This window comes from Podarcis cretensis (genome assembly GCF_951804945.1).
Source record: "Podarcis cretensis genome assembly, chromosome: 17".
Classification (NCBI taxonomy): Eukaryota; Metazoa; Chordata; class Lepidosauria; order Squamata; family Lacertidae; genus Podarcis; species Podarcis cretensis.
In genome coordinates, this window is record NC_137187.1 from 6368787 (window position 1) to 6395000 (window position 26214).

Below are 26214 nucleotides of genomic sequence, written 5' to 3' on the forward strand. Positions count from 1 at the left end.
GCCTGCCCCCCCCAAATCACACACCCACTGTTGCCGGGGGCTGCAATGGTGCAAAAACGTGGTTACAAAACATGGATCCACATGGATCCTCAGGATCTTTGCATTGGGTCAGCCCAAATTCACCATCAGAGCACATAGCATGTCCATGGCTACAGCCTGCCCCCCCAAAATCACGCACCCACTGTTGCCTGGGGCTGCAATGGTGCAAAAACGTGGTTACAAAGCATGGATCCACAGGGATTCTCAGGATTTTTGCATTGGGTCACCCCAAATTCACCATCAGATCACATGTCTGTGGCCACAGCATGAAGCACAAAAATGATACATCCACTGTTTCATTCAGAATGTTTTTTCCCTTGTTTTCCTCCTCTAAAAACGATGTGCGTGTTATGGTCAGGTGCGTGTTATAGAGCGAAAAATACGGTATGTGGATCTGTGTGAAGTTACAAGCATGTGAAAGGATAGCTTCCTAATTAGCTAAGCAGTTCACCTTTTGGGGATCATCTGAGCTCTGCAAAGCTTTCCAACTTTAAGAGAGGCAATAGTAACTTAAATAGAGTTAAACATTTATTTACTAATTAAATAGCTGAAATTCATTCTGTTAACTTTTATCACTTTGAGCCTTTCTATTTTATAAATTTATTTTAATAATACAAGTATTTTTAATAATACAAAGAGCTGTGAAACTAATTTTGTGAGCCTAAGGAGACTTTGGGTGGAATTCAGTGTAGAGCTAAGGCAGTCATTCTGCCAGTGCAAGGATTTCTGCTTGTGGAACAGAATGTTCTTCCCCTGCACACCTCCTAAATCCAGGGGTTCTCTCTGGAGCAGTTTTGGGGATAGAAGATCCCACACACTCACTCAGTGCCACAGGGCAAACACAGTAGAGTTATAACTGAGTAGAATTTCAAAATCAGCTCGTGATGTGGCATAGGAGTCAGCTGGTCAAGTTGGAGGAAAAGTCAACTCCATTGTAACCCAAGTTGCCTCTCTGAACTAAAGTAGTACTCTGGATTCAGACCATAGTTTTACAGGTATTTCTTACATCCCAACCCTATCTAGCTATTTGAAAGTAAGTCCAAACTAGTTATTTGGAAGTACGTTCCATTAATTCCACTGAAACTTTCGTTCCATCTAAAGAATTTAGGATTACCATGTTTGTCTTGAGTTTGCACCGTGTTTCCTTTAACCAAATTTATTCCTGCAAAAAGATGCTTCTTCTTTTTTTTCTTTTAAAGAAAAATGCTGTTTTGTTCTTACCAGTGTCATGGCCTTACATTGCTTGGTTAAATGCATGTCCCCAAATTATTGTTATTCTGTAATAGTTCTCCCCATCCCCCCCCCAAAAAAGCATCCCTCTTGTATAGCTATTTGTTGAATTGTGTACGCACTGAATTAGTCAAAAGACCTGGCTAAAACCATTTTTTCCTTTCCTCCCCCTCCCCCCAAACTTGCTTTTGTTATGTATTGGCTTGCTAATCCCTGTGTTGAGCAGTATCAGACATCACCTTTCTTGGGGGCAGTTAGTCCACTCTTCCGCTTTCTTTGTCAAAGGGCTCCCTTAATAGGAGAAGTCAACAGGGAGGACAAAAAGGATTGAAAGTTGTATTTAATCAGGGTCAGAGAGGTGGTGTTCAGAGTGACGGGCCCACAGGCAGGCTGGCCTTTTATGCTTACCGACGCAGATGGTCCCAAAGCATTCAGCTAAGTGAAGAGAAAGCTGCCCAGTGAGCTATTGTAGGGGCAGAGCATCGTTACAGTTGAGAAGGGTTGCCAAGGGTAACTAGAGAGTATCACCAGTATCGTGTGATCACTAGTCTGTGCCTTTGAAAACGTTAAACTGAGAATTGCTTTGGGTCTCTTGGCATCTGGATGTTCATATGTAAGCGGTATTATCTTACATAAGCTTTTGATTTATTTTACATCAAGGAGTCAGACAAATGAAAAATTATTTTACTGCTTAATTTGAGCGAAGTTACCTTCCAAAAAACTACGTATTTTTAATAGCATATCAAGTTTTCAGCCCAATGCAAGTTGCAGCAATATATTAGGGAAATACATTTATGAGGATTTAATCTTGATGCATCGGTACAGAAGCTGTTTTTTTTTAAAAAAAAAAAAGATGGGCAAAATTGTGTATCACTACCCAAAAGCATCTGAAAACAGAGAAGATTAAAATATACATATGATAAATTGAAAGACAGTGCTTTGGTTCAGTACTATTCTTTTTTAAAACCAAAGTCTCCTTCTGGTCCCAGAACTCAGTCTTAACTGTAAGCAAATATATGCTAAGGTCATTAATTAATGGTGTCAGTCAGTTCACCATATGCGTGGGGAATGATATGACTAGATAAGATGCACCCTAGAATAGCAGTTTTAGTACTCAAATGTAACCAAGTTGTGCTTAGTGCAGCCCAGGGGAGTGGGGGAGCAAGCAAAGATGGCTTCCTGCCAAGCTGTGCAAGCTTCCAATTCTTCCAGCTGGCCAGGGGCAGTTTTAGCTCCTAATGCAAACTAAAACGAGTCACAGAGCCCAAAGGATCCATGAAGCTCCCAAGCATTCCCTTCTATAGGGAAGTCTCAGCTGGTTGGCTAAACTTGCTGAACTGCCCCTTTTTGCATCTTGCAAAATGCAAAGGTGGTGGTCATGATTTACCATTCCTTCCCCCTCCCTCGCTTTTTACTCTTGGGCATATTGAAAAGAAGCAGCTATTGTCTTGCTCTTTTTGTATGGAAGAGAGCGGCAGCCATCTACAGAATTCATAGCTGTAGTTTGATAGTTTTACTTTGAGGAATGCAACAAACAATTTTACAATTTGAATTAAAAAAAAAGGCGAAAGTGCATTTTTGATGCACACTTTTGAATATAAGGATTTGAATAGTAGCTGATTACTTGCAGTTGTCATAAATTGTGAAAGACCTCTAAGATAGCTATACAGTTGAGAAACTATCTGAGTTGTGTGGTGCACTTAAAAATTGTCATAATTTTCCTGGAGACGGAAGTGAAACGTTAAGCATAGTATGGTGCCCTGGGTTTAAAAAATGTATTCTTTCAGCTTATGTAATATTTTGACAGCTTTATGTCCAGAAAAGTTGTGAACAAGTTACTTTAAAGCATGGCACAAGATAACACAAGCTCCAATATTCATTTTAGACTTGCTTTCAAAAGCAGTTGTGCAAGGCTCTCTACAAGTTGAGAACCCCTGCTTGAGAAACATAATCTGCGCTGCCTTTCCTTTTGCATTCTGTGGCTAGAATCTTAACTATTAGATGAAAAATTGCTTTGCAGGCAAGCCAGAAACAAGGTTTTCTGTCTGTAGAAAGTAAACCCAAGGAGGAATGGAAGAAATAACCTGATTCCTTTTCTTAGAAGGTCTCTATTTTTGGATGCCGACCATAAAGGAGGGGGAAAGAGGCAAAGAAATGGTTGAGCTACACACATAAGTGCCCCTTTCCAAGTCACAACAGCCTGCATAGGGAGAATTAGTGAGCAATTTAAAGAAAAATTCAAGCCTTTTGAAAATCCAAAGTACCTATGTTTCAATTTTTCTTTGTTCCATTTATGATAAAGAAATTGTTCTTGTTATTTATATTGTTCCAGTTAGGCTCTGTAATAGTGTAGCAGACTGTAGGCGTCAACATTTATAGTCTTGACAGCCAACTCCATATCCTAATGCAGGAAGCCATCCTAAGGGTAGGTAGAGGCAGGGCAGATATGGGAGAAAGAGCTAGTGATTCACTTTACATGCTGCTGAGCTGTTCATAAACTGTAGTCTGAGTTTTTGAAATGAGAACAACAGGGCTTATTCAGCTGATTTTAATATGAGGAGTGACCCTTTCTAAGATAAGCAGGTTTGGCACTGTAAACTAGTGAGATGGGCTGCTACCTAGGGACTATAATACATAAGATATAGTCTTATATACATGTGTATACATTACATGGGTATTTTTGAAAGCTTAGGGATAGTGCTTATTTTGGCCCTGAGTAGTTTTGGAGGAACAGTAGGAATATGAATGTAATTATATGTATCTTCTGCAGCACGATTCTACAAGGGTGTTAGATCAAGACTAGCACCTTTAATTTGCTCAGAAGTGAGTATCGTTGCATGAACATTTACTGTGTTCTAATTTCCTCATACCTACAGTGGTACCTCTGGTTATGAATGCTTCTGGTTACGAACGCTTCAGGTTACGAGCTCTGCTAACCCGGAAGTAGCTGCTCCTGGTTGCGAACTTTGCCCCAGAATGTGAATGGAAATCACGCACCAGAGGCCCCATTAGCGAAAGCACGCCTCAGGATAAGAATGGTTTCATCCTAAGAATGGACCTCCAGAATTAATTAAGTTCTTAACCAGAGGTACCACTGTATAAGGAAACAGGTGGTGCAGTCAGTTGGATTCATTAGCTCAAGTTTTGTGTGCCCCTTTTGTTACAGTAACGGTAATCTGCCCTCTCTCTCCCAGGATCAGTATTTCTCTAAACTATGGTTGCACCATTAATGAAATTATGAAAGAGGATCCTCAGGACCTATCAGATCAAGAGATTCACCCATACTACCAGCTCCTTAGTTGTTATCGCCAATGGATACATTTTCAAGAGTTCTGAAAAGTGATTGGTTCCGTGAATCTCAAACGGCAAACCATCTTTATCAGCCCATAACCCTTGTGGAGATCTTTGAGCTTCAAGAAACTGCACCCCTATTAGATAATGGTTTGGTCATGACAAAGGTCCCATAGCAGCACACCCCATATTTTAATCATCTGTATTACAGCCATTTTTAGAATCACTAATTCAGCCTGTGACCTGCATTGTATGTTAAACCTATAAGGCCGTATTCAACTACCCAAATCTGTTAGTGGAAACTAGTACAAGGACTCCTGTTTGTGTAGCAGGGCTTCCCTTCTCTCCCCCCCCCATGGGCCCCCAGCACTTTCCCCACATCCACTTTGGAGGTTCAGAAGAACCCCCTGAAAAGTGGTGGTGGGGAGGCAAAGGGAGATAGTTTTGTTGGGCAAGTAGAGATGCTTTTACTGGTGGAACAATCTCTTTAGCACTAAATTGAACGCTACCCATAATTATTCTGGCATAGGCATATTATTGTTTTAGCTGTCTTCTGACCAGGTGGCCTTTCTAAATTCTCCTAGTGCTAGTAAATTGGGAGTCATCAAGACCAGATTCTTGGTTTAACCTAGGAATCTGTTAGGCAGCAGGATATTCAATAAGTTAACAGAATCCCTAGTGAATTCCCAGCACATGATATAACCAGATGCTCTAGATAGTGTATTTGGAACACCTGGATGGTATTCTTAGCTACTGTTGTAACCTGGACCACCCATCTGAGATGGACATTAAACTGTGTGCCTAGGCAATTTTATATAGTTCAGGTTGAAAGCTGCTTCGATTATTAAATAATATAAATAGATGTGCTATAGTCTATCAGCTTAGTGTTAGTAAAAATTAATATGACTTATGGAATTGCTTGAGGGCAGATTTGATTAGAATTGTGGGTGGAGAATTAAGTGGAGGTTTGGCCTCCACCTGTCTCCACCTAATTTTTTGTTGGGAAGAGGAGCTTTTTTTCTTTTTCAACGGAAATTAGGTGAAAACAGCTCCCTATTCTCCTTCCACCCCAATCCTAAGTCTGTCCTCAAGCAATTTCACTAGCCACACGAATATTCAGTTGTGGCCTTGACAGGTTTAGGCCAGTCCTCTACTCCAGCAGCTTGCTGGCACATTCTGCAAAATTGCTGCCACTTTTGAGTTCACAAAACCTAAGTCCCCATGATCAGTAATGGGGCTCCTGTACCCACCAGGTGGTCTCTCTCTCTCTCTCTTTCTCTCTCTCAGAACAGCCAGTGGATTTTATGTTCAAAAACACTATTCTCCCATCTTGATTCACAAAGAATAACCACAAGGTGAAGGGTTTGTAGGAAAGGTTCTTGTTCAAAGAAAGGGATAGTTTTGTTTTGGTTGGGCTTTTCAGTTTCAAACAAAAGGTATACAACTGGAATACTGAATTGCGTATTATATCATTTATTCTCCAGTGGGGCTGAAATGTTTGGAGGGGGGGGGTGAGTTTGCTGTGAACCCTAGAAAAAACATAACATTGAAGCTTGGCTACTTATTTTTTTTTAATCTATTCATTTTATACTTCTCAGACAGATTTTTCCCTGGGGTGAAACAAAGGTTAACTGAAATTTCCTCTGTTGTGTACCTGAACGAATCAGCAGTTTGAGAAGGAAATCCCATTGATGGGCAAAGAGAGTGACAGGCTCTATTTAAAGAATTCCCCCGACTGTGTGGTAGACCAACCATGCCCTGAATTTAACTGTTCCTGTGGTCCTCATACTTGTACCCACCAAACGAGAGAGAGAGAGAGAGAGAGAGAGAGAGACCTAGTTTGTACTCTAAATGTTGCACTCAGCTTTGAAAAAATCAAGAACCATTGACAATTGAGAATTAGCATTACTAACAATGAATCAACTGAAATGATGCAGAGTGTAATGTTATAAAGAGAAAATATGAAGCAGTTGGAAACAGAAATGTGTACAGTGAGCTATTGCATGTATTTTGATTTTTTTTGTAAATTGTGTACACTTTCTAGAATGCAGTAAAGTTAAAATGCATGTGGTTTGGGTGAAAACAATTTTTGTTTCATATATATTATAGTTCCAACAGATTATTTGGCACTCTGGAGAAGATAATGAAGTGGAAAGGGCATAATAGAAATGATAAATAAGTGGAAAACAGCAAAATACATAAAGGCCTATATATGAAAATGGGGAGGGGAGGGTTCCAGTACATGACAAGTTTGCTTGTTTGTTGTTTGAAACAGACTGCTTGAAATATAAAAGCACACATCTTCATTTGGATTAAACAATTTTAACTCTTGTTTTGTAGATCTCCTTAAAGTCTAGCATTAACTCGCCATGGCCACCAAAAGGACAGAGGCTTCAGAGATTATAAATTCATGTCATAGCTTCTAGCTGTCAAACTACTCTTCAGGTGACAGCCTACTCCAAGGGTTACCGATGGTTTAAACTGATTTAGTGTTTAGATGGCAGTTAATTTTTTTATCGCTTTTAAAATAAAAAACAAAAAACCAAATTACTAGCTATTGAATCAACATTAAAATGGGAAGCATATTTCCTTCCCCCCCCCTTTGGATTGTGTTTTTCATGATAGCGACATGGTAGGTTTTGTCAACTAAGGATTACATAAATGTACGGCGGTGCATCAAGATAAAAGAAGAATTTGTAGTGTGGTCAATTATGTCAGATAAGCACAGTGATATGGTATGGTTGCTGTGGGAAGGAGGTCTGTTGCTTCGTTAGAATGGATCTGTCAAAAACTGCTTCAAATAATTCCTTGGGGGAAGTTTATGGATCTCTTCAGAGTTCTTCCGCTTTTATGGGATACTGACAAATAATCCATTCCATCAACGGGTTTCATCTTTTATAATAAATGATCTTCTCACTCACCAGGACAATAGTAAGAAATCCCTTTAAGTGTGTACAGGGGTTTGGAGTGCCTTCATGATAAAAAATTGATTTCAGTTTTATCCAGAAGTCATTCCATCATCTCAGAGCGACTGAATGATTTATCCTGAGCATCATCTATTGTTTCTGTAGTGTTCCACCTTGCTCCTGCTTTCAATTTATTCATCCTCAATTGCCATAAATGTGGTGATTCCCTAATAGTTTGATTACGGAATAATGTCTGGTTGAATGCTGTTCCAGTATACACAAAAAGACAAAAGGCACTATAGGCCAGATGTTCTCTTTTGTCAATAAACAGTACAGAATAGGTAATTGGAGATCTTACTGCAGTTTTACAATTAACTACACGTTTGTTTTGATTCTCGAGTGATGTAGAGTAGTCCTGTGTTATCTAATTCACATACTTTACAAAAGATTTGTGCTGCCCCTGCCCCCCGGATAATTAGCTAAGAATAATGATCATCCTTGGGTTCCTTATACTCACTTTGCAGATTCTAGTGTCCATTTCACACTCATAGAAATACATAAGAAAGGCAACTCACCCTTTGTACACAAAACTAAGCTTTTGTAATTGTGTGACTTTATAATTAAACACTGCTTGTCAGAAAGTATCAACTAAGCAACTTGTTCGGAACAGCTCATACAGGATCCAAATCTCACACCCATCTTTGCCAATGTTGCATAAGCCACACATTCCAACTAAATATTTTCATGTCCATGCTTCTGGGGCATCGTTGTAAAAGCTACTTCATGGTAATGCAAAACATTATAAAAAATCGCCCCGTGGTTTTTAGAGATCATAGATGGCTGATAATGTGCATATTCAAGAATTAATGCAAATATGATATCTGCAAGCACATTTAGTATTCAGATGCATGAAGGAATTGCAATAATTGTAGCCATTTTCCAAGCATGAACTCTTGGCATGCTATCTGTACCATGCTTTGTGGTGTGGAGGTAGTATAAGAGGGCAGCTCTATGAAGAATCTTTCCATTAGGCCAGTAAATCTTTTACCCTGCTGAAATCCCACAAAGGAATTTGGTTTTTGTTCTGGAAGATGTGCCTGGAAGAAAATTCAGAGGTGATTGCTTAGTACATAGTGCAAATTTTAGAAATACATGCCAGTTCAGACTAATCTCCGTCTTTCATAAAATAAGTGGTTTAGTGGATAAAGGGAATGCAGTAGATATAATCTTCAGCATAATCAAATTTAGCAGTGCTTTTGACACAGTTCCACATGACATTCTCATAAGTAAACTAGTAAAATTTGATTGTAAATGCTTTGGAGGGTAGGGTTTTGGATTGGAATGAACTTGGTAGTTTAGAGAACTGGTCTGTAAGCCACAAAATTAATTCCAAGAAACGGAGTTACAAAATAAAATGCAGATCATGAAATCTTGGATAACTGAATGGCCGTGCTGAGAAAGCCATGATTAATAATAAACTGAACATTTTTTCAGTAGTGTGTGAACTGCTGCTATTGTTTTTTAAAAGCTAGCTAGTATTTTACTAACAAAACTATTATATTACTTGATGCTTCCTTTTAAAATGTTTGATAGACGTATGATATCCAAATAGCAAAAAATAGCACCTTTCCATCCTGTGCCACATCTCTGGTTTAGAGTAACACACTTAAAGGAAAATGTAAGCAAATTGGAATAAATTCAGAAAAAAGATTATAAAGACACTATATGACAAAATGTTGAAAGAAATCGACTTGGACCCCATCTGCACTATGTATTTAAAGCAGCCTGATACCACTTTAAACAGTCATGGTTTCATCAAGAATCTGGGAACAATTCTCAGAGTTCCCTGGGAAGGGACACTGAGTGTTACACCACGCTGGAAATTGGAGCTCTTTGAGGAGAATAGGGGACTCCTAACAATTCTCAGCACCCTTAACAAGCTATAATCCTCAGGATTCTTTTGGGGGAAGTCATGACTGGTATGAAATGTGCTTTCAGTGTAGAGTACAGATGGGACCTTCGATTCAGATTGTGCTGCCACTAGTGGGAGGTGAGATTTGTTAGTTCCCCTTTCCCCCTGCAGCTCTCTGTGCGCCGTCCCAGAATCTGTACTGACAGGTTGGGGAACCCGCTGTAATGATGTGAGAGGTGGAACTGGCAATAGTCTCCTCCTCTTTAATTCTTTCAACAGTGGGATTCCTCCACTAGATGATGGAAAGAGCCTTTGTGTGTGTGGAAAGTGAAGTGTTTGCTGAGAAAGAGATATCAATTTTGTTCCATTGTACTGTTTACATACAGTGGTGCCTCGCAAGACGAAATTAATCCGTTCCGTGAGGCTCTTCGTATAGCGGTTTCTTTGTCTTGCGAAGCAAGCCCATTGACAGCTTAGCGGATTAGCGCTATTAGCGGTTTAGCGGCTTTTAGCGGATCAGCTGATAAGCGGCTTAGCGGCTTAGGGAAAGGGGGGAAGGGGGGAAAACCCCACAGGAACTCGCAAGACATTTCGTCTTGCGAAGCAAGCCCATAGGGAAATTCGTTTTGCGAAGCGCCTCCAAAACGGAAAACCCTTTCGTCTAGCGGGTTTTCCGTCTTGCGAGGCGTTCGTCTTGCGGGACACCACTGTACTGTTAAGTTTTATTGGACTAATGAATATATAGAATCATTGCCATGTTGGTTCCATAAAAAGTTACACATGTATCTTACATATAACTCTTATTGAGGTACAGTGGTACCTCTAGTTGTGGACACGATCCGTTCCAGGGTGCCATTCTCACCTCGAAAAGTCTGCAACTAGAGCGGCGCTTCTGCGCAAGCGCAGAGCGCGGTAGAGCGCTTCTGCGCAAGCACAGAGCGCGGTAGAGCGCTTCTGCATGTTTGCCCGCGGCAAAACCCAGAAGTATACACTTCCGGGTTTGCCATGTTCATGAGCCGAAAAGACACAACATGAACCTAACGCAACACATGGTATTCACATTCACCACCACCTGGAAAAGTTGGATTAATTACAGTAACTGACATCCACCTAGTTGCTTCAGTGGGTAATACATGCAGATCGTTATTAAGCAGCTTTGTTGACTGCTTTAGAAGCTACAGAGTTCACTGTGGCATTGGATTGGTTCTGTTAATAAGGCAAGTATTGTTGGCATTTGAGAGACAATGGAGTGTGCCTTTGGGGATAAAGTCAAATCGCTGCATTAGCAGCCCTGAAGTGACCTCCCCAGGACACAAGTCTGGGCGGTGTGTATGGAGGTCCTGACTGCCCAAACGACAACCCCAGCCTTGCTGATCTGGTTCAAAGGAAAGCAGAGCAATATGTTTGGCACCAGCTTGGCTGCAGCAGTTGCCGGAAGGAGGTGTACAAGGTGCCATCCAACCATCTTAGGGACTCCGCTCTCTCCTGGCAGCTGGCAGTAGAGCGCAGTGATCACCTGCACCATGCTGCTTCAGGGTTGCTTGTATTTGTGATCTTATCCCGAGTTTGGCTGCAGCTGCGCACACTGCAAAACACACTGGTAAAAGTTGAGTGGGCCACTTCTGTGGTCCAGATGGAGGCTCTTTCTTTTCCCCCTTTTCTACTTTGGTGTCCTCTGCTCTGGGCCGTTATTGGGATCCAAAGGTCACACACATGGAGGTGGTAGATAGTTGGTGGAAGGACCCAGGTGAGAGGCTGGGAAGTGAAGATCTCCCAGGGTTAGAGACTATAGAAAGGAAATCTTCCAGGTGAGAGCTGGAAGGGTCCACTACTTTCTGTAGATGACAAGGGTTGAGAGCTGCTTTTGAGAGAGGACTCTGTGTTCTTTCTTTTCCTCTCTTTCTTTATCTTTTAATAAAATCTTATTTAAAAAATAAGGCAAGTATAATGTATATGTATTGACACAAGGGGTCACCTCTACTTTGCTGTATTAATGTCATAAAATTGTATCCTAAAAATCCAACACTCACATACTGTAAAAAAATTTGCTTATGGCTCACTGCAGCAATATGGTATTAATTGCCCTTTGGTAGACATGATATACATAGATATGCTTCAGAAAAGAAATCTGATCCAATTGATGAAACATCTGTAAGTTTAGGCTTGAACTGAAAGCCTTTATGGGAGCTGAAAGGAAAGATAGTGTGATTGATACCAACTCAACTGCAAGTAGAGAGAAACTAAGGAATTAATTCGCTATCAGGAACCAGGGAATTGTGCTGTCAGGAACCAGATAATCAGAGATGGATTGCATGCAGAGAATTAGGCATTTCTTATTTCTCCTTTTCCCAACATCAGTTGGCCATTGAAAATGTAGTTTAATGAGCCAGTCAGATACTGGATGTTGCTCACTAATAGGGCTTTGGAGCTGTGTCTGAAGACTGTTGTCACATACATCTGTCCAGGGCACAATGGATCAAATTTTGAGATTGGTGTGGTAATTAGATGCACTAAGAAAAATTGTGCTCAGTATATGCAGTATATTCGGTATTACAGGACAGGATATTCAAGAATTCTTTAAACAGATTGAAAAGTCATTGGTCAAATATTTTTCTCATTGTCTAGTAGTTAGTGGATTCTTGTGCGGTGAAATTGTTTGTTCACAAGGGAAAAAACTAGAGCTGGGCCCCTGTAACTATTACATTGGTTATTTGTTTAAATGAGCAAATAGTGAATCTGGGAGCAACACAAGATTTGGCATCTATTTCTTTGTGGGTAATATCATTTGCAACTTCTACATTAAGAACTTGGGTAAAGCAGGTGAACTCTTCTCTTTAAAAAGCAATAGACCTAGCAAAAATTACCACTGCAAACCACTGTGTGATTATTTGTAAAACTTTGTGGGACAAAAGGTATTTATTTGTTATTGGTGGCTATTTGAAGTATCAAGCAGATACTTCTTTTTTAACAAAAGTTTCCCGATAATAATATTAGATGTTCTTATAATTTCTAACCATGAAATAGTAAATGAGGGAAGAAGCAAGTTTGGGACTGATAAAGATATTGGCAGTCCATAGATGGGGCAAAAAAGGAGAAACAGCGAACTATGTTTTTACCAGTCTTCACCGGTAAAATGAAAATGTACAAGTCATGCAGGAAATAGCAATCACTACAGCATTAATGAGCATGTGCTGCAGCAGTCAATTTCAAATTTTCCATATTACTGGATATTATTTTCTAGAGTGGGCACTCTGTTCATGTGATGTGCTGGCTGAACCTGTGTGTATAATTATAACCCACCTGTTAAAATAATCAAGGCTACTTAACAACAATAGTTAAAATAAAAAATAAAAGTGTTGAACAGCCCAAATCACTCCAAAGATAAAACTCATGAAGCAGCTACTGTGGAAATAAAATAAATAAATACACCTCAAAATCTGTTGGGCCTTCCCCTTGTCCCACATAAACTGAGCCTCTTCTCCCTTGAAGCTGCACATTGCAGAAGATGACTGTAGTGGTAGAGAAAATGTTTCAGGAGACTTTGTCTACTATTACTGCTCTTTTTATTAGAAAATCTCCAGTAGCTTCCAAGGAGCCCCAGGGTTCGTTAGAAAACAAATATGCTCATATTGGGGGGGAAACTGCAATTTTCACACCATTATTTATACGTGGTAGATTGTTGCAGATCCTGATCCTGATATGATTAAGCACCAAGGTGGGTAAAAGTATAAACTAAAAGTTTGTGTGTGTCACTACTGAAGTTCACTTTTTCAGCTTTTTTAAAAATAAGATTTACAACTTTTAAATGAGAAATTAGACATAGTTTTGAAAATCAATTTTAATGGTTTTTAAAATATCTTTTTCAGGAGAAGGTGGAGCAGACTGGAACATCAGTGATAAAGACTTAGAGGTAAATTGATAAAATGTTGCATATTCTTTGGCTGTTCTTGTGACTGACCAACAGACTGTGTGGGTGCCTCTCTAAATCCCTCTGTATAAGACATACTAAAATAGTCTAATGTGTGTAGATGTGTTGCTTTTACAAATGCAGGGTGTATTGTCTTATAAATTGTGTTGTTTTCATTACATTTTGTAAGAAATAAAAATTCAATTTCCCATGATAATTTGTAGCACAATAACCAGCAACCAATTATTACAGGAGGAAGAAAAAGATAATGCTCGTCAGTAGATATAGTTATTTTCTTTTTAATCAAGATTTGGCATTCAAGTGAACATTTATGCCATTCCATAATACAGTGGTACCTCAGGTTACATACTCTTCAGGTTACATACACTTCAGGTTACAGACTCCGCTAACCCAGAAATAGTGCTTCAGGTTAAGAACTTTGCTTCAGGATGAGAACAGAAATTGTGCTCCGGCGGCGCAGTGGCAGCAGGAGGCCCCATTAGCTAAAGTGGTGCTTCAGGTTAAGAACAGTTTCAGGTTAAGTACGGACCTCCGGAACGAATTAAGTACTTAACCCGAGGTACCACTGTACCTTTCACTGACTATAGAATATACAGTAAATCAAGAAAGTGTATTTTGGAAAAGTACAGCTATGGGTACGTTTACAGTGATAAATTTATGTATCCTCATAATAACTGGAAACATGAAACAACCAAGAAATATACAAACTAAAAACTTAATAAAGAATTATATAGGGTGGGATGGTTTGGTACAAAGCAGCCTCCTCACCTTACACAAATGGAGTTGAAGTGGCTTTCTGTGAGTTAGCTGTCAAATTTGTATAGGGAGAAAAAGTATATTGATTTTCCCTCTTCATTGAAAGTTGCCCTGATCTAACTAAACTCCCTGCTATCATAGATTATGGTTCTTGGTGGTCCTGAAGAAAGCTAATACTTTTAAACTTTTCCCAAACATATATCCTCATTGCATGTGTGTGTGTGTATGTGTGTGTGCTCGCACACGCAATGAATAGATTCATAAGTAATTGTTCAGCCCCCATGTTAAACACTGGGCCATCTGTAAAACATCACCACCACCCATGATCAGCTAGCACAGACCAAGCAGAAACATGCCACATGCAGCAGGTCCCATCAACCCCAGCCAGCATGCCAGTGGCCAAGTGGGAGCTACATCACTAGAGTCACATCGTAGCTAACCTTTCTATAAAGGTTGATATAGAATTAGAAACAATGCAAGGAACCCTTTTCTTTGCTTACAGAAGCTTAGCAAGCCAACACATTTTTTCTTTTGCACAACTCCATTAGCAGCAGTATTTGAATTTCCAAATGTAAAAAAATGTTTTGCTCGTAAGTACTTCAGACTAATGGCTGACTTGGTTCATAATTGGGCCTAAGCCAATTTTGTCACACCACACCCCCCCCCCCAAAAAAAAAACATTTTTGCTTTTCTCTGAGATGCCATTGGGAGCTTAAAATACCTCCCCTTCCCTGAGAGTCCCAGAACACTAACCATCCTCCCCCTTATTCCCAGCTGCAACTGTGATGTCCTTGAGAAATAACATTTCCAAGGGATCCTAACAGCAGAGAGGGAGGCCTTTCAAAGGTCATTTCTAATCATGTTTGATGTTACCAGGAAGAGGGTAGTGGATGGAGACCAAGGCAGGAGGGAGTTACCCAGCTTGAATTATGGTCTGAGCTGGAGAAGAATTTGTGGGTTGGATTATGGCTTAGCATTATGAGCTGAGCTAATTTGGTGTTACAAACTGCCTTCCAAATTTTAGGAAGACTACTCAGTGTAGTGAAGTATGTTTTAGAAGAAGTTTGCAGTATGAATAAGCCCTTCCGTTTAGATGTTATTTTTAGAATCATAGAATTGTAGAGTCAGAAGGGACCCTGAGCGTCATCTAGTGCAACCGCTGCAATGCAGGAATCTCAGCTAGATCGTACATGACAGATGTCCACCCAACCTCTGCTTAAAGCCCTCCAAGGAAGGGAAAATTTATGCCAGCTTCTTGCTGACTAAACTATTGCGATGGGTAGATGAAACTAATCAGATTGGCCACGAACAAGCAGGGTTCAGAACTAAACGCTCTACAACCGATCATGCGATAGTTCTTTATCATCTTGCACGGAAGTACTCCTCTCCTCCCCGGGGCTACCTTTGTGCTGCCTTCTTAGATCTAAAGGCAGCCTTTGACAGTGTTCCTAGAAATATCCTATGGGAGAAACTTGCGAAACAGGGCATTGATAGAAGACTCTTATGGCTTATAAGTCAGCTCCATGAAGATACCCTTGCCAGAGTGAGACTTACTCCTGCGGGCGACCTCACAAATTCGATACCAATAAACAAGGGAGTGCGCCAAGGATGTATATTGGCTCCCTGTCTATTCAACCTATTTATCAGCGACATGCGAGCACCCCTAGTTAACTCTTCTTCAAGTATACACGCGCCTAGACTAGCGGACTACCGCTGCCCACTCCTTTTATATGCGGACGACGCGGTAATTCTATCTTATACACGTGTTGGACTAATCAGAGCTCTGAAGATCTTTGCCACGTATTGTCAACTCAACCAATTAACCATCAACCATGTTAAATCCAAGATTCTGATTTTCTCCAGAAGCCGGAGATTATACGAATGGAAGCTTGGTGGAGCAAAAATAGAGCAAGTTCTAAAATTTCAATACCTAGGAGTTATTTTTCAATACAATTTGGGGTGGAAAGCTCAAATTCAACACCTACTTAACAAGGCCAAAACTCTGTCATATGCGCTCCTCCGATTCTTTTTTTCGGATGGAGCTTTGCACGTTCCCTTGGCCCTAAAGGTGTTCAAGGCAAAAGTGGTTGCCGTGCTTGCTTATGCTGCCCCGCTTTGGGCTGTGATGACAGATCTTGCTCCTCTTGAGACACTGCAAAATCAATTTCTACGTCGGCTCCTAATGCTACCTCTGTGCGTAAGCAACGCAGCCATGCGACTAGAATTGAAGATCGCATCCTTAGAAACCTGCCTGTGGAAGCAAGTCTTCAATTATTGGTTATCATTGTGGCATAGACTACCAAACCACTACCTTGTCCAATGCTTATGGCGAGATGAATTCTCTAGCCCTTGGACTAGCAGAATTCATGCCAAACTCCTGAGTTATGGAATCTCTCCTTCAGATTCCCTAAAACTAGACCAAATTACTGCTCAAAGACTGATCCGCCAAAGACTGGATGACATCGATCTACAGCGAAATTATATGCTGGGGGGAGGTGTTTGTTCGCCTCAGAACATTGGTATCACATTAACTTACTGCGTTCCATCATACCTCTCCTCCCTTTCGACTGTTGCCCATAGACTGGCCTTCACCAAAGCGAAGTTCAACGTTTTTCCCTCCAGCGTCCTGAGACATAGATTCTCAAAGGGCCAAGCCCCCGCCATGTGCGAATGTGATAAGGAGACACCGGAGTCGCTCCAGCACATTATGTTCACTTGCCCCCTGTTTAATGTGCCACGGGCAAATTTGTTGGGATCAATCATACAGAAACTAGAGGGCACCCCATCAAAATTCCACCTTGCCCAAATCTTGCAGGATAAGGATACTCATATGACCCTGAAAGTGGCAAGGTTCCTGGTCGCTGTCCTTACCCAAAAGCGACGCCAAGGGGCACTACAAGCTAACTAAGGCGTAGTATGCCATTTTATTCTATAGTATTTTATTGCTATAGTAGTGCTTTAGTGGCTGTTTTCCCCACGTACACAAGTTGTTATTTATGTGTCGTTTTTACCTGTATGGGCCTATGGCCGTAAATAAAATTACTTACTTACTAAGCCCTCCAAGGAAGCTGAGTCCACTACCTTCCAAGGGAGTCCATCCTACTGTTGAAGACCTGTTTAACGTCAGAAAGTTATTTCTGTTGTGTAGTCAGAATGATATATCTTGTAACTTGAAGGAATTGATTCAGGTCCTATCCTCCAGAGAAGGAGCAAACAAGCTTGTTCCATTTTACATGTGATAGCCCTTTAGATATTTGAAGATTGTTATCCTATCTCCTCTCAGTCTTCGCATCTCCAAGCTAAACATATGCAAACATTCCTGAAAGGCTTGATTTCCAGACTCTTGGTCATCTTGGTTGCCCTTCTTTGTACACATTCTGATTTGCCAATATCCTTCTTCAACTGTGGTGCCCAGAGCTGGACACAGTATTCCAGGTGTGGTCTAATCAAGGCAGAAGAAAGAAAGACTATTCCTTCCCTTGATTCCCTTGACACCATACTTCTATTGATGCAGCCTAGAATAGCATTAGCTTTTTTGCTACAGCATCAAAGGCTTGGATAAAACTAATTAACATGTAATTTCATGTTTGCTTTCTCAATTTTGACTTTTAATTGTACTGGAACGAGATGCAGAGCTCAAATTTTCTAATGATTGCTTCTGTTTTTCTGCCACATACCTTACAAATTTGGCTCTGAAGAACCTGATTCTCGAAAGTAGTTAGTGAATATATAGAAAAGTGGTTTGGCCATGGTCATATAAACTATAGATTCTCAACTGACTGAACCCAAAGATTGCTCACTAATGTATTGTTGAGGCAGTGAACAATTTGACGTTTGCATCAGTTTTTGTCATTTTTTAAAAGATACTTTATTAATTTTTAAAATGAAGACAAAATACAAGGAACTTCAAATATGCAGATACAAATGGAAAAGAAAGGAAAACTGGACTGAATATCATTGAAAATATTTTACTCGTGTGGCTGGTCACCATTTTTGGCTTGGTCACCGCTGCAAAATGCTAAGTATTCCAAAGCCAGAAAAATTGAGGCAAGTAGGATTTTATGAAAAGAAAACTGTCAAAGTAGAATTATGCAATTTTATCCCAAACAACTGCTTTTCCAGAGATTGCTCTCTATTATACTTCCTTATGTTTCTGATATTCTACAGTTCTTGCGCTTAGATTTCTTATTACTCTTGCGTATCAGCTCTCGCAGCGGCTGCCTTTTACATCTGTGCACACGTTTACTTGACCTTTAGCTTTATCCACAAATAGCTGGCGCAGAATGTGCTCCTCTAATTGAATAACATGGTCACTATCAACTGTAGTCTTCAGTATTAGAAAGACAGTAGGTGCCCATTACTGCCATTGACTACACTGTATTCAGCCAAATAAATAAGGAAATGACCGTGTCTCACTGCAAAATCATTTCACAGATGGTCTAAGGAAAACAGCAACATTAAGAAAGAGAAGGCTTTGAGAGTCTCTTGATTCCAAGTTCTCCCCCCCCCTTAAAATTCCATTTTCTCTTTTTCATATTCACATACCTAAGAATTTATAGAATATGTGTGAGGTCAAGGTTTTTGTTTCTGCTGTTTCATCTATGTTTTCTCGTTTCTTTTTTATCTACCCATTCACCCATAGAATAAAAGTGCTTCAAGAGATTATATATCCCATGAATTTATTCATGGCAAGTTGTTTTTGCAATTATTTTTGATGCATTTTGCAGAATTCTTTATTGTGAACTAATGCTGACAAAGGTTGGCTTAACTTTGGGAAAAAGAGACATACCAACTTCTAAAAATGCTTTTTCCCCTTTCTTTTTTTTTGAAGGGAGCTTATACAGTTACCAGTGGGTAAAAGGCTTACCAGGGATTTAGATGACTTTTGTTTAAACAAGTATACAAATGCAGAGCTGAATTTTTGACTCCACCTACTAGCCTTAAAAGCTACAGAAGTCTAGAATGCCAAGGCAATAAGCTGCAAACTTCTAATGAATTTTCTTTTCATTTCTTTAGGCACGGATTGGCAACTATGTTACAGTGCGGCACAACAACAGATACTACACGCCAGACAAAAATGTCACTTGCAGAAATTGTGATAAACGAGGTCACTTATCAAAAAATTGTCCTACCCCAAAGGTAAATACAGTATTCTGATTTGTCTATGAAGAGAGCAATTTATTCTGTCAGTTGACAGCTTTCAGACTTTTAAAGCTCTGGTAAGAAATAATTGTTCTGAAGGGACGTTTTGAGAGGGGGAAGGAGGTTTCCCTCCCTCCACGCCTGACAGTTGAGAAGACAGTTTTGTCCCAGGAATCAACAGTTGCGGACTCTTTTGAAGTTTGCACCCTGTACTTGGGGGGGGGGGGGTTCAAAAGGCATGCTGCCCTTATGTGAGAGAAATTTACTTGGCGGGAGGGGGGCAGAAGAAATAGTTCAAGGACAGCGTCTCCCCACCTCTGAATTTAGCAGTAAACTATGGGCACGCTCCCCATGCAGAGGATTCCCAGATGCTCATTGTAAATTGGTTTCTCCCTCGTGCCACATTGGTGCATGTTTCCCATATCCACCTATCCATGCTGGCTCTGCACAAGCAACTTGCAGAAAATCCTCATAGGCTTCCCATTGCTCCCTTGTGCTGTCTGTATGGGCATCTAGATTGGGGGGGGGGGTAGGGAAGGGAGGCAGATCATCTTTCTGCATGCAGGTATGGAGCTCACAATAGATTGGATCATGCCATATGTATGTGATGGGACAATGAACGGTGATAATTTAGCAAGTTTCAACAGTTAATATTTTAGTGCATATATTTGCTCTCGTTTGCATTAAATGGATCATCAGTTTGAACACAAAGTGTTCCCATGGCCCATTCCCCATTAGACAAGTTCCATGTTGGCTGAATTAGGAAGTGAAATCACCAGAGAGAAATCTTTAAAAAAGTATCTACCATTCTTTGTCCACCTTTGGCTGATGACAGTGCTGATTTTCTGGTCAGTTTCAGCTCAGCAAACACTGAACTGGAAGCTTTATGCAATCAGCTTTCCAGTGTTCCATTTATTCATTTCTAGTATTTTTACCTGACCTTTCTATTAAAATAATCAATGTATCTTACAATCATTAAGGCCACCATAAAAACTGTAAGTTTTTTTAAAAAATTATCAGCAACCATTTTAAACCACCAGCAAATATCCTTGCTAAATGCAGAGTCTCTGAAAATCCTGCTGAAATAAAACCGTTTACTGCTTGCTTTTTGATGAGCAGGAATGAGGCCAGGCGCACCTCTCTTAGGGGTCAGTTTCAGATTTGGGGTACCACAACTGCAAAGGCCTTATCTCTAATGCCCACCTGCCACACCTCCAGTCGTGGGGGGCCCCAGAGAAGGGCCTCTGAAGTGGAACCAGATGCTTGAGCAGGCTCACATAAGGGGAATCAATTATTTTCTGGTTCAAGCTGTTTAGGGATTTAAAGGTCAAAATCGGCACCTTGAATTGAACCCAGAAACAAATTGTTGGCCAATTGGTAAAGGGCTGGTGATGTCATCTGCTCTACCTGTTTCAATCAAAACCTGATTCCTACATTATCTTCTGAAGCAGCCCCACAGATTCCACCGCAATAATGCAACAATTAACCTGGAATTGGAGAGAGAGAGAGAGAGAGAGAGAGAGAGAGAGACACTTAGGACAGGTCTCACAAGACTGGTGGATTCACCATAAGTTAGATAAATCTTCATCAGTTTGTGAGCTAGTTTTAGATTTCTTTATAGTCTTTGTATTTTATTGACTGCAGTTTGTGTGTGTGTGTGTGTGTGTGTGTGTGTGCGCGCGCATGCATGTGTGTGTGTTTTCATGATGATCCAGGTCTGTGGAGAATGGTTGTTAAAATATTTGAAGTAGAAACAATATGGTTAAAATTGGTGTATTTTGTTAAAAGGGGGCAAAAAATTTAGTTGCAGGTTGCACTGTGTTGAAAATTTGTCCATCAAACATTAAGACAATCACATCATATAGAGAGCTTGCACAGATATCATTGCACTGTGGCTACAGATTCAACAGGATCGGTGTAGGCACCAGAGAAGTAGAAATGAAGGGAGAAAAATATTTTTAAAATACCAGCCACCAGGAAAACCAGTTATACAGTGGGCATGGGTAAGAGGGTAACTAACCCATTAACCAGAGGCCTTGGAAATGGGAATAACTACTGGAATCTAAAGCTGCTGAGAAGGCACTATTTCTTTCCTCTTTGGTTAACTGTTGTTCACACATGGAAATACCAGGACTGGTCGTCTTTCTCTGAACTCCCATCAAGAGCAATAGCAGGGAGGAGCTTCTCTGGAAAGTTATCTGTCGCTTGGTGTTCATGATCTTTGCTTAACTTTCTAGGCAATGAACATGTAACAGGTGTCTGAAGTTCTGTGGAAACTTTCTGAAAATGCTAGGAAACATTTGTTTATATAAAATAAGCATGCATGTATCACATTTATCACAAGGTGACGAATATATATATTTCTGATTAAAGAAATAAAAACACACTAAAACTAATAAGAAGCTAACAAACATAGGAATCAGGAATCACAAGACAGAGAAACCAGTAGGAGAACACTTCAATCTCCCAGGACATTCTATACAAGATCTCAAAGTAGCTGTTCTATTACAAAGGAATTTCAGAAATAGACTGGAAAGAGAAGCTGCTGAATTGCAACTTATTACCAAACTTAAAACCATGGAGAGACCTGGTCTGAACAAAAACATTGGATTCTTATCTCATTATACATGACAAAGCCATTTTTCACCTTCTCACCCCTTGCTTTTTCCTGTAAGACCTATTGCAGTCGTTAAGAGTCGTCAACAGGCTCATCACTGCTGCTGATCTGCCAATCACCCATTCCCACCACCCTTCTGAGTAATACCCCTCCCCACCGTCTCACTATATAGAAGGGTCTGGTGACTTCTGTTTCAGTGTATCTGAAGAAGTGTGCATGCACACGAAAGCTCATACCTAGAACTAACTTAGTTGGTCTTTAAGGTGCTACTGGAAGGAATTTTTTTCTTTTATTTTGTTTAAACATAAAAAACAGAATTACCCCCAAGTTTGTTTGTCAATCAAAGCCCTTTCAGACTGAAACTATTTTAACGTGGTGTAAAAATGAAAAAAGAGATTGGGGTTTTTTTTGAGTGGCTGCTATTCCACGGTCAGAGTGCAACCACATAAAACATCATTCTCTGGTACCTAGCTGCCTAACCTCTGAAGGTGGGCAGATATTGAGCAAGTCCTGGCTTGATGACTTCAGTAAATGCCAGGCTCATTTGAAAAAGGCTTTGATACCTTGGCTGGTGTTAATGGCACACAACATTTTTCATTTCTTTTGAGAGACTGAAGATGCAGCACGTGCCGCTCTGGTTCATTGCCTTATAAGCCATAAGAAAAACACCAAAATTCAAAACCAGCTTTTAAAAATCATTTGCTAAAACATAGATTAGCCTTTGTCAGCCTGCCCAAACAGGTACTATAGACAGGGCTTTCTCAGTGGTGGCCATAACATTTGAAACATCCTTCCCAGGAAGATAGATATTCAGAGTCACATCACTGCTGCTGATCTTTTAAAAACAACAGCAGTGACTTATTTCTGTCTGTATTTGGCTGCATTGTGCTGCACTTTAAAAATCAACAACTTTAGTGGTTGAAGGTATATACTGCATGTATGTCTTTTGATTTTATTTTCAGGTGCTTTAGAGTTTTATAGGCAACATTGTGTGGGCAGTGTGCCCTGAACGTTTAAGGTGGCAAATTGGGTGAAGCATTGGTACCACAGAATGCTGCAATCAGATTTTTGACAGGGCCAGTTATCGTGAGAATGCCTCCCCTTCTAAGAGTTTCACTAGCTACTGGTATATTTTGGTGCACAATTCAAAGTGCTGGTTGTGACCTTTAAAAGCCCTAAATGGGACTCGGTTATATAAAATACCATTTTCTCATATATGAGCCTGTCTGAATCTTAATGTGTTCGAGAGAAACCAGTTTTCTATGTTCCACCAGCTTCTGAGGTGTGTTTGGCAGAGATATGAGAAAGGGCCTTCTCGGTGGCAGCACCTTGGTTCACAGGGAATTGAGCTTCCATTGACAGACAAAAGTATTCACACAGAGATGGATAAATATAGATATATTGGCCTGCTAAGACAATTTGGGTTTTGGTTGATAATTTCTCATTTATTGCTGTTTTAAATTTATTTGTTGTTTATCTGCTTTTGGCTTTATTTATGGCTTTTAATGATTGTTTCCTTCTATATTGTGTTTATATATTGCTGTTAGCTACCTCAGGCAGCTATCACAGGATGGCATACTATAAATTTAAATAAATCATGTAGGTAGGAAGCCTTAAGCAAAGTGATAATGGTTCGTTCTGGCTCTCAGTGTGATTTTGCCATAGTTTCCTTGTGCATTTTACTTAATTTAAATTCTACAGATGGTTCAGACATTTGAATTTCCTGTCTTTGTATTTCTCCCACAGAAAATTCCACCTTGTTGTCTGTGTTCCGAAAGAGGTCACCAACAAAACAGCTGTCCTGCACGTTTTTGTTTAAATTGTTGTTTGCCTGGACACTACTCGAGAGACTGCCTTGAGAGAACGTACTGGAAAAAACATTGTAACCGCTGTGGTATGAGAGGCCATTATGCAGACGTGAGTACACAGTTAACCAAAGCTACCCCATATTTCTTTCCCTGTTTCTCTCTTCAGAACCACTTGTGCTTGTCACAATTTGTTGGGGCAACCACCTAAACTCCCACTTATAGAACTGTGTCCAGTAGGCGGTATTTCTGTGCACACACAGATTTCTATGTACAATTAATATTTTCTGTATCTTCATAATGTTTGGATTGATGATGAAGTAATAAAAATAGAATGCAAAAATGAAATCTGGCAGCGTTGAAATCTGGCAGGTCTGTATTCTTCTTTTGTATTCTTTCTGTGTTGATTGCATTTGAGCATTTCTTTGAAACTTTGAGCAAATTTTGTACTTCCTTAACAATACCTGACTATTCAGGATGTGGAATTACGTTTTTCCTTGTTTGTTTTGTTCATTTGTAAACATTTGCCCATAAAAAAATGAATGTCATAAAATTCATGAAGAATTGCTGACATTCAGTGGAATGTCAGTACATTTTTAAATCATTACATACATCTTTAAAATTACTTTTAAAATGGAATTGCCATTTTTGAATTTGTTGTACAGGCTGCGAGTGGGGACTTGGTCACCATGGATACAGGCATGAAGTCTAATTATGAAAGGATCTTGCATGTACAGTGGTACCTCAGGTTACGTACTTAATTCATTCCGGAGATCCATATTTAACCTGAAACTGTTCTTAACCTGAAGCACCACTTTAGCTAATGGGGCCTCCTGCTGCTTCCGCGCTGCCGGAGCACGATTTCTGTTCTCATCCTGAAGCAAAGTTCTTAACCTGAAGCACTATTTCTGGGTTCGCGGAGCCTGTAACCTGAAGCGTATGTAACCCGAGGTACCACTGTACCTAACTAGCTCGAGTTCTAGTTAAGTATAGTGAATAAAAGACTGAGAACAGAATTAGGAAATTCCTGGTTCAAATTTTCACCTTTGCAGGGGGACCAGAGGAGTGCTCCCTGAGCCTTTTGAGCCAATCAATTAAAAAGAAAGTCTCCTGTCTTCTCTGTCTTGTGTTCTATTACTTAGTCACACTAGAGTGTGTTGGAATATCAGGACTAACATGTGTGCATGATTGTGCACAGCCTGTATATAAATTTTATAACCAAGGTTCATTTATGTTAGTGCTGAAGTATTCTTAATTACAATTAAGTCAAATGGGGAGAAATTGTCTTCGGGAGGAGCTGAGCAGATATTGTGTGTGAACCCAATCTTTTAGCTTTCTCAGCTAAGTTATCTGCACCAGAACCTTCTTAGTATATTAACAGCAATGCTATGGAGATGATGTCTGCAGGAGTAGTCTAAAATATGCTAGATATACCCAAGAATGTGGGAGGTCTGGTTGTAGGAAGTGTGCTGCCTCTTGGTTTTTTTCATAAATATGGGAAGTTCTGATTGCTCCAAGATGATTTTTGTGGGCAGTTTCTGTTTATTGTGCAATTATTTAACAAAAGAGTAGCCTGTTGGATCAACGGTCTTGTCCAGCATGCTCTTCTCACAGGGATCAGCAGGAAGTTTGCAAGCAAGACCTGAGCGCAAAATAGCTTTTAAACTATACAGGCAAAATTCATGCAAATCTGAAAATGTTGGTTGTCATTCTTGACACCTGCCCTGTTACGATCTTAAACTTCTGCATGGTGTTTGCATAGAGGTGTCCATCACTTGGGTTATTGGAATCTACATCAGGCTCACATGCTGAGGAAGAATCTAAAATTGTCTAGGTCAGAATTTCCATTTCTGAAGAGCCCAAAAAATCCTCTGTGTGGAGACTAACACACTCACACAATTTTCTGGCAAGTGCATGCTTTCGAGGATAGTGCAACGTCTCTTCCTTGCCATATTTATTTGGGAGTAGGTCACATTTATTTCAGCACTGAAATAACTAATGTATTTGGAGTTTTGTCATTCATTTCTACCTCCTGTGTTGGAGGAAGGGCTGCCAACTTGAATAAAATACTGGAGGGACCTAGGTAAGCCTCACCCCACATAATCAATCACAAGACACGGTTCACACACGCCATTTGCATGGCAGTGCTCATTAACTTTGGGGGCCTGGCCCCCTCAAATATTTTAATGGGTGGGTGAAGGGACCCCGGCCCCTAGGAGTTGGCTCATATGGTTGGAAGCATTATGCCTCTGAATGCCAGTTGCTGGGAATTAAAAGTGGGGAGAATGTTGTGCTCAGATCCTGTTTGGGGGCTTCCCATAGGCAGCTGGTTGGCCACTAGGAGAACAGAATGGACCACTGACTCAAGCAGGCTCTTTTGATCGGGCACTTTTTGGAAACACCTCCCAGACTAGAATGGAGGTATCAATAACGTCAGACCGATGCCATTTATAAAAAGTAGTGATTTAATATTATTGGGGTTTAGTTTTAGTGTACATTTGTTTTCATTCAGTGGCTTAGAACCAAAAGTACCCTTCCGGTATTAGAATGCCCCGTATACTCACAGTAGTTCTAACTTAATGGAAGGA

At 40.2% G+C, this 26214-nt stretch overlaps 1 protein-coding gene across 3 annotated transcripts in view; it reads left to right on the forward strand.

The window, feature by feature from the left end:
* ZCCHC7 (zinc finger CCHC-type containing 7) overlaps nt 1-26214 on the forward strand; it is a 134059-nt gene that overhangs the window by 63806 nt on the left and 44039 nt on the right. For all 3 annotated transcript variants that reach the window (XM_079959506.1, XM_079959508.1, XM_079959507.1), the window contains exons 3-5: nt 13245-13288; nt 19079-19201; nt 23568-23738. In XM_079959506.1, the coding sequence (XP_079815632.1) occupies nt 13245-13288; nt 19079-19201; nt 23568-23738 (338 nt within the window). The remainder of the gene's footprint in view (nt 1-13244; nt 13289-19078; nt 19202-23567; nt 23739-26214) is intronic.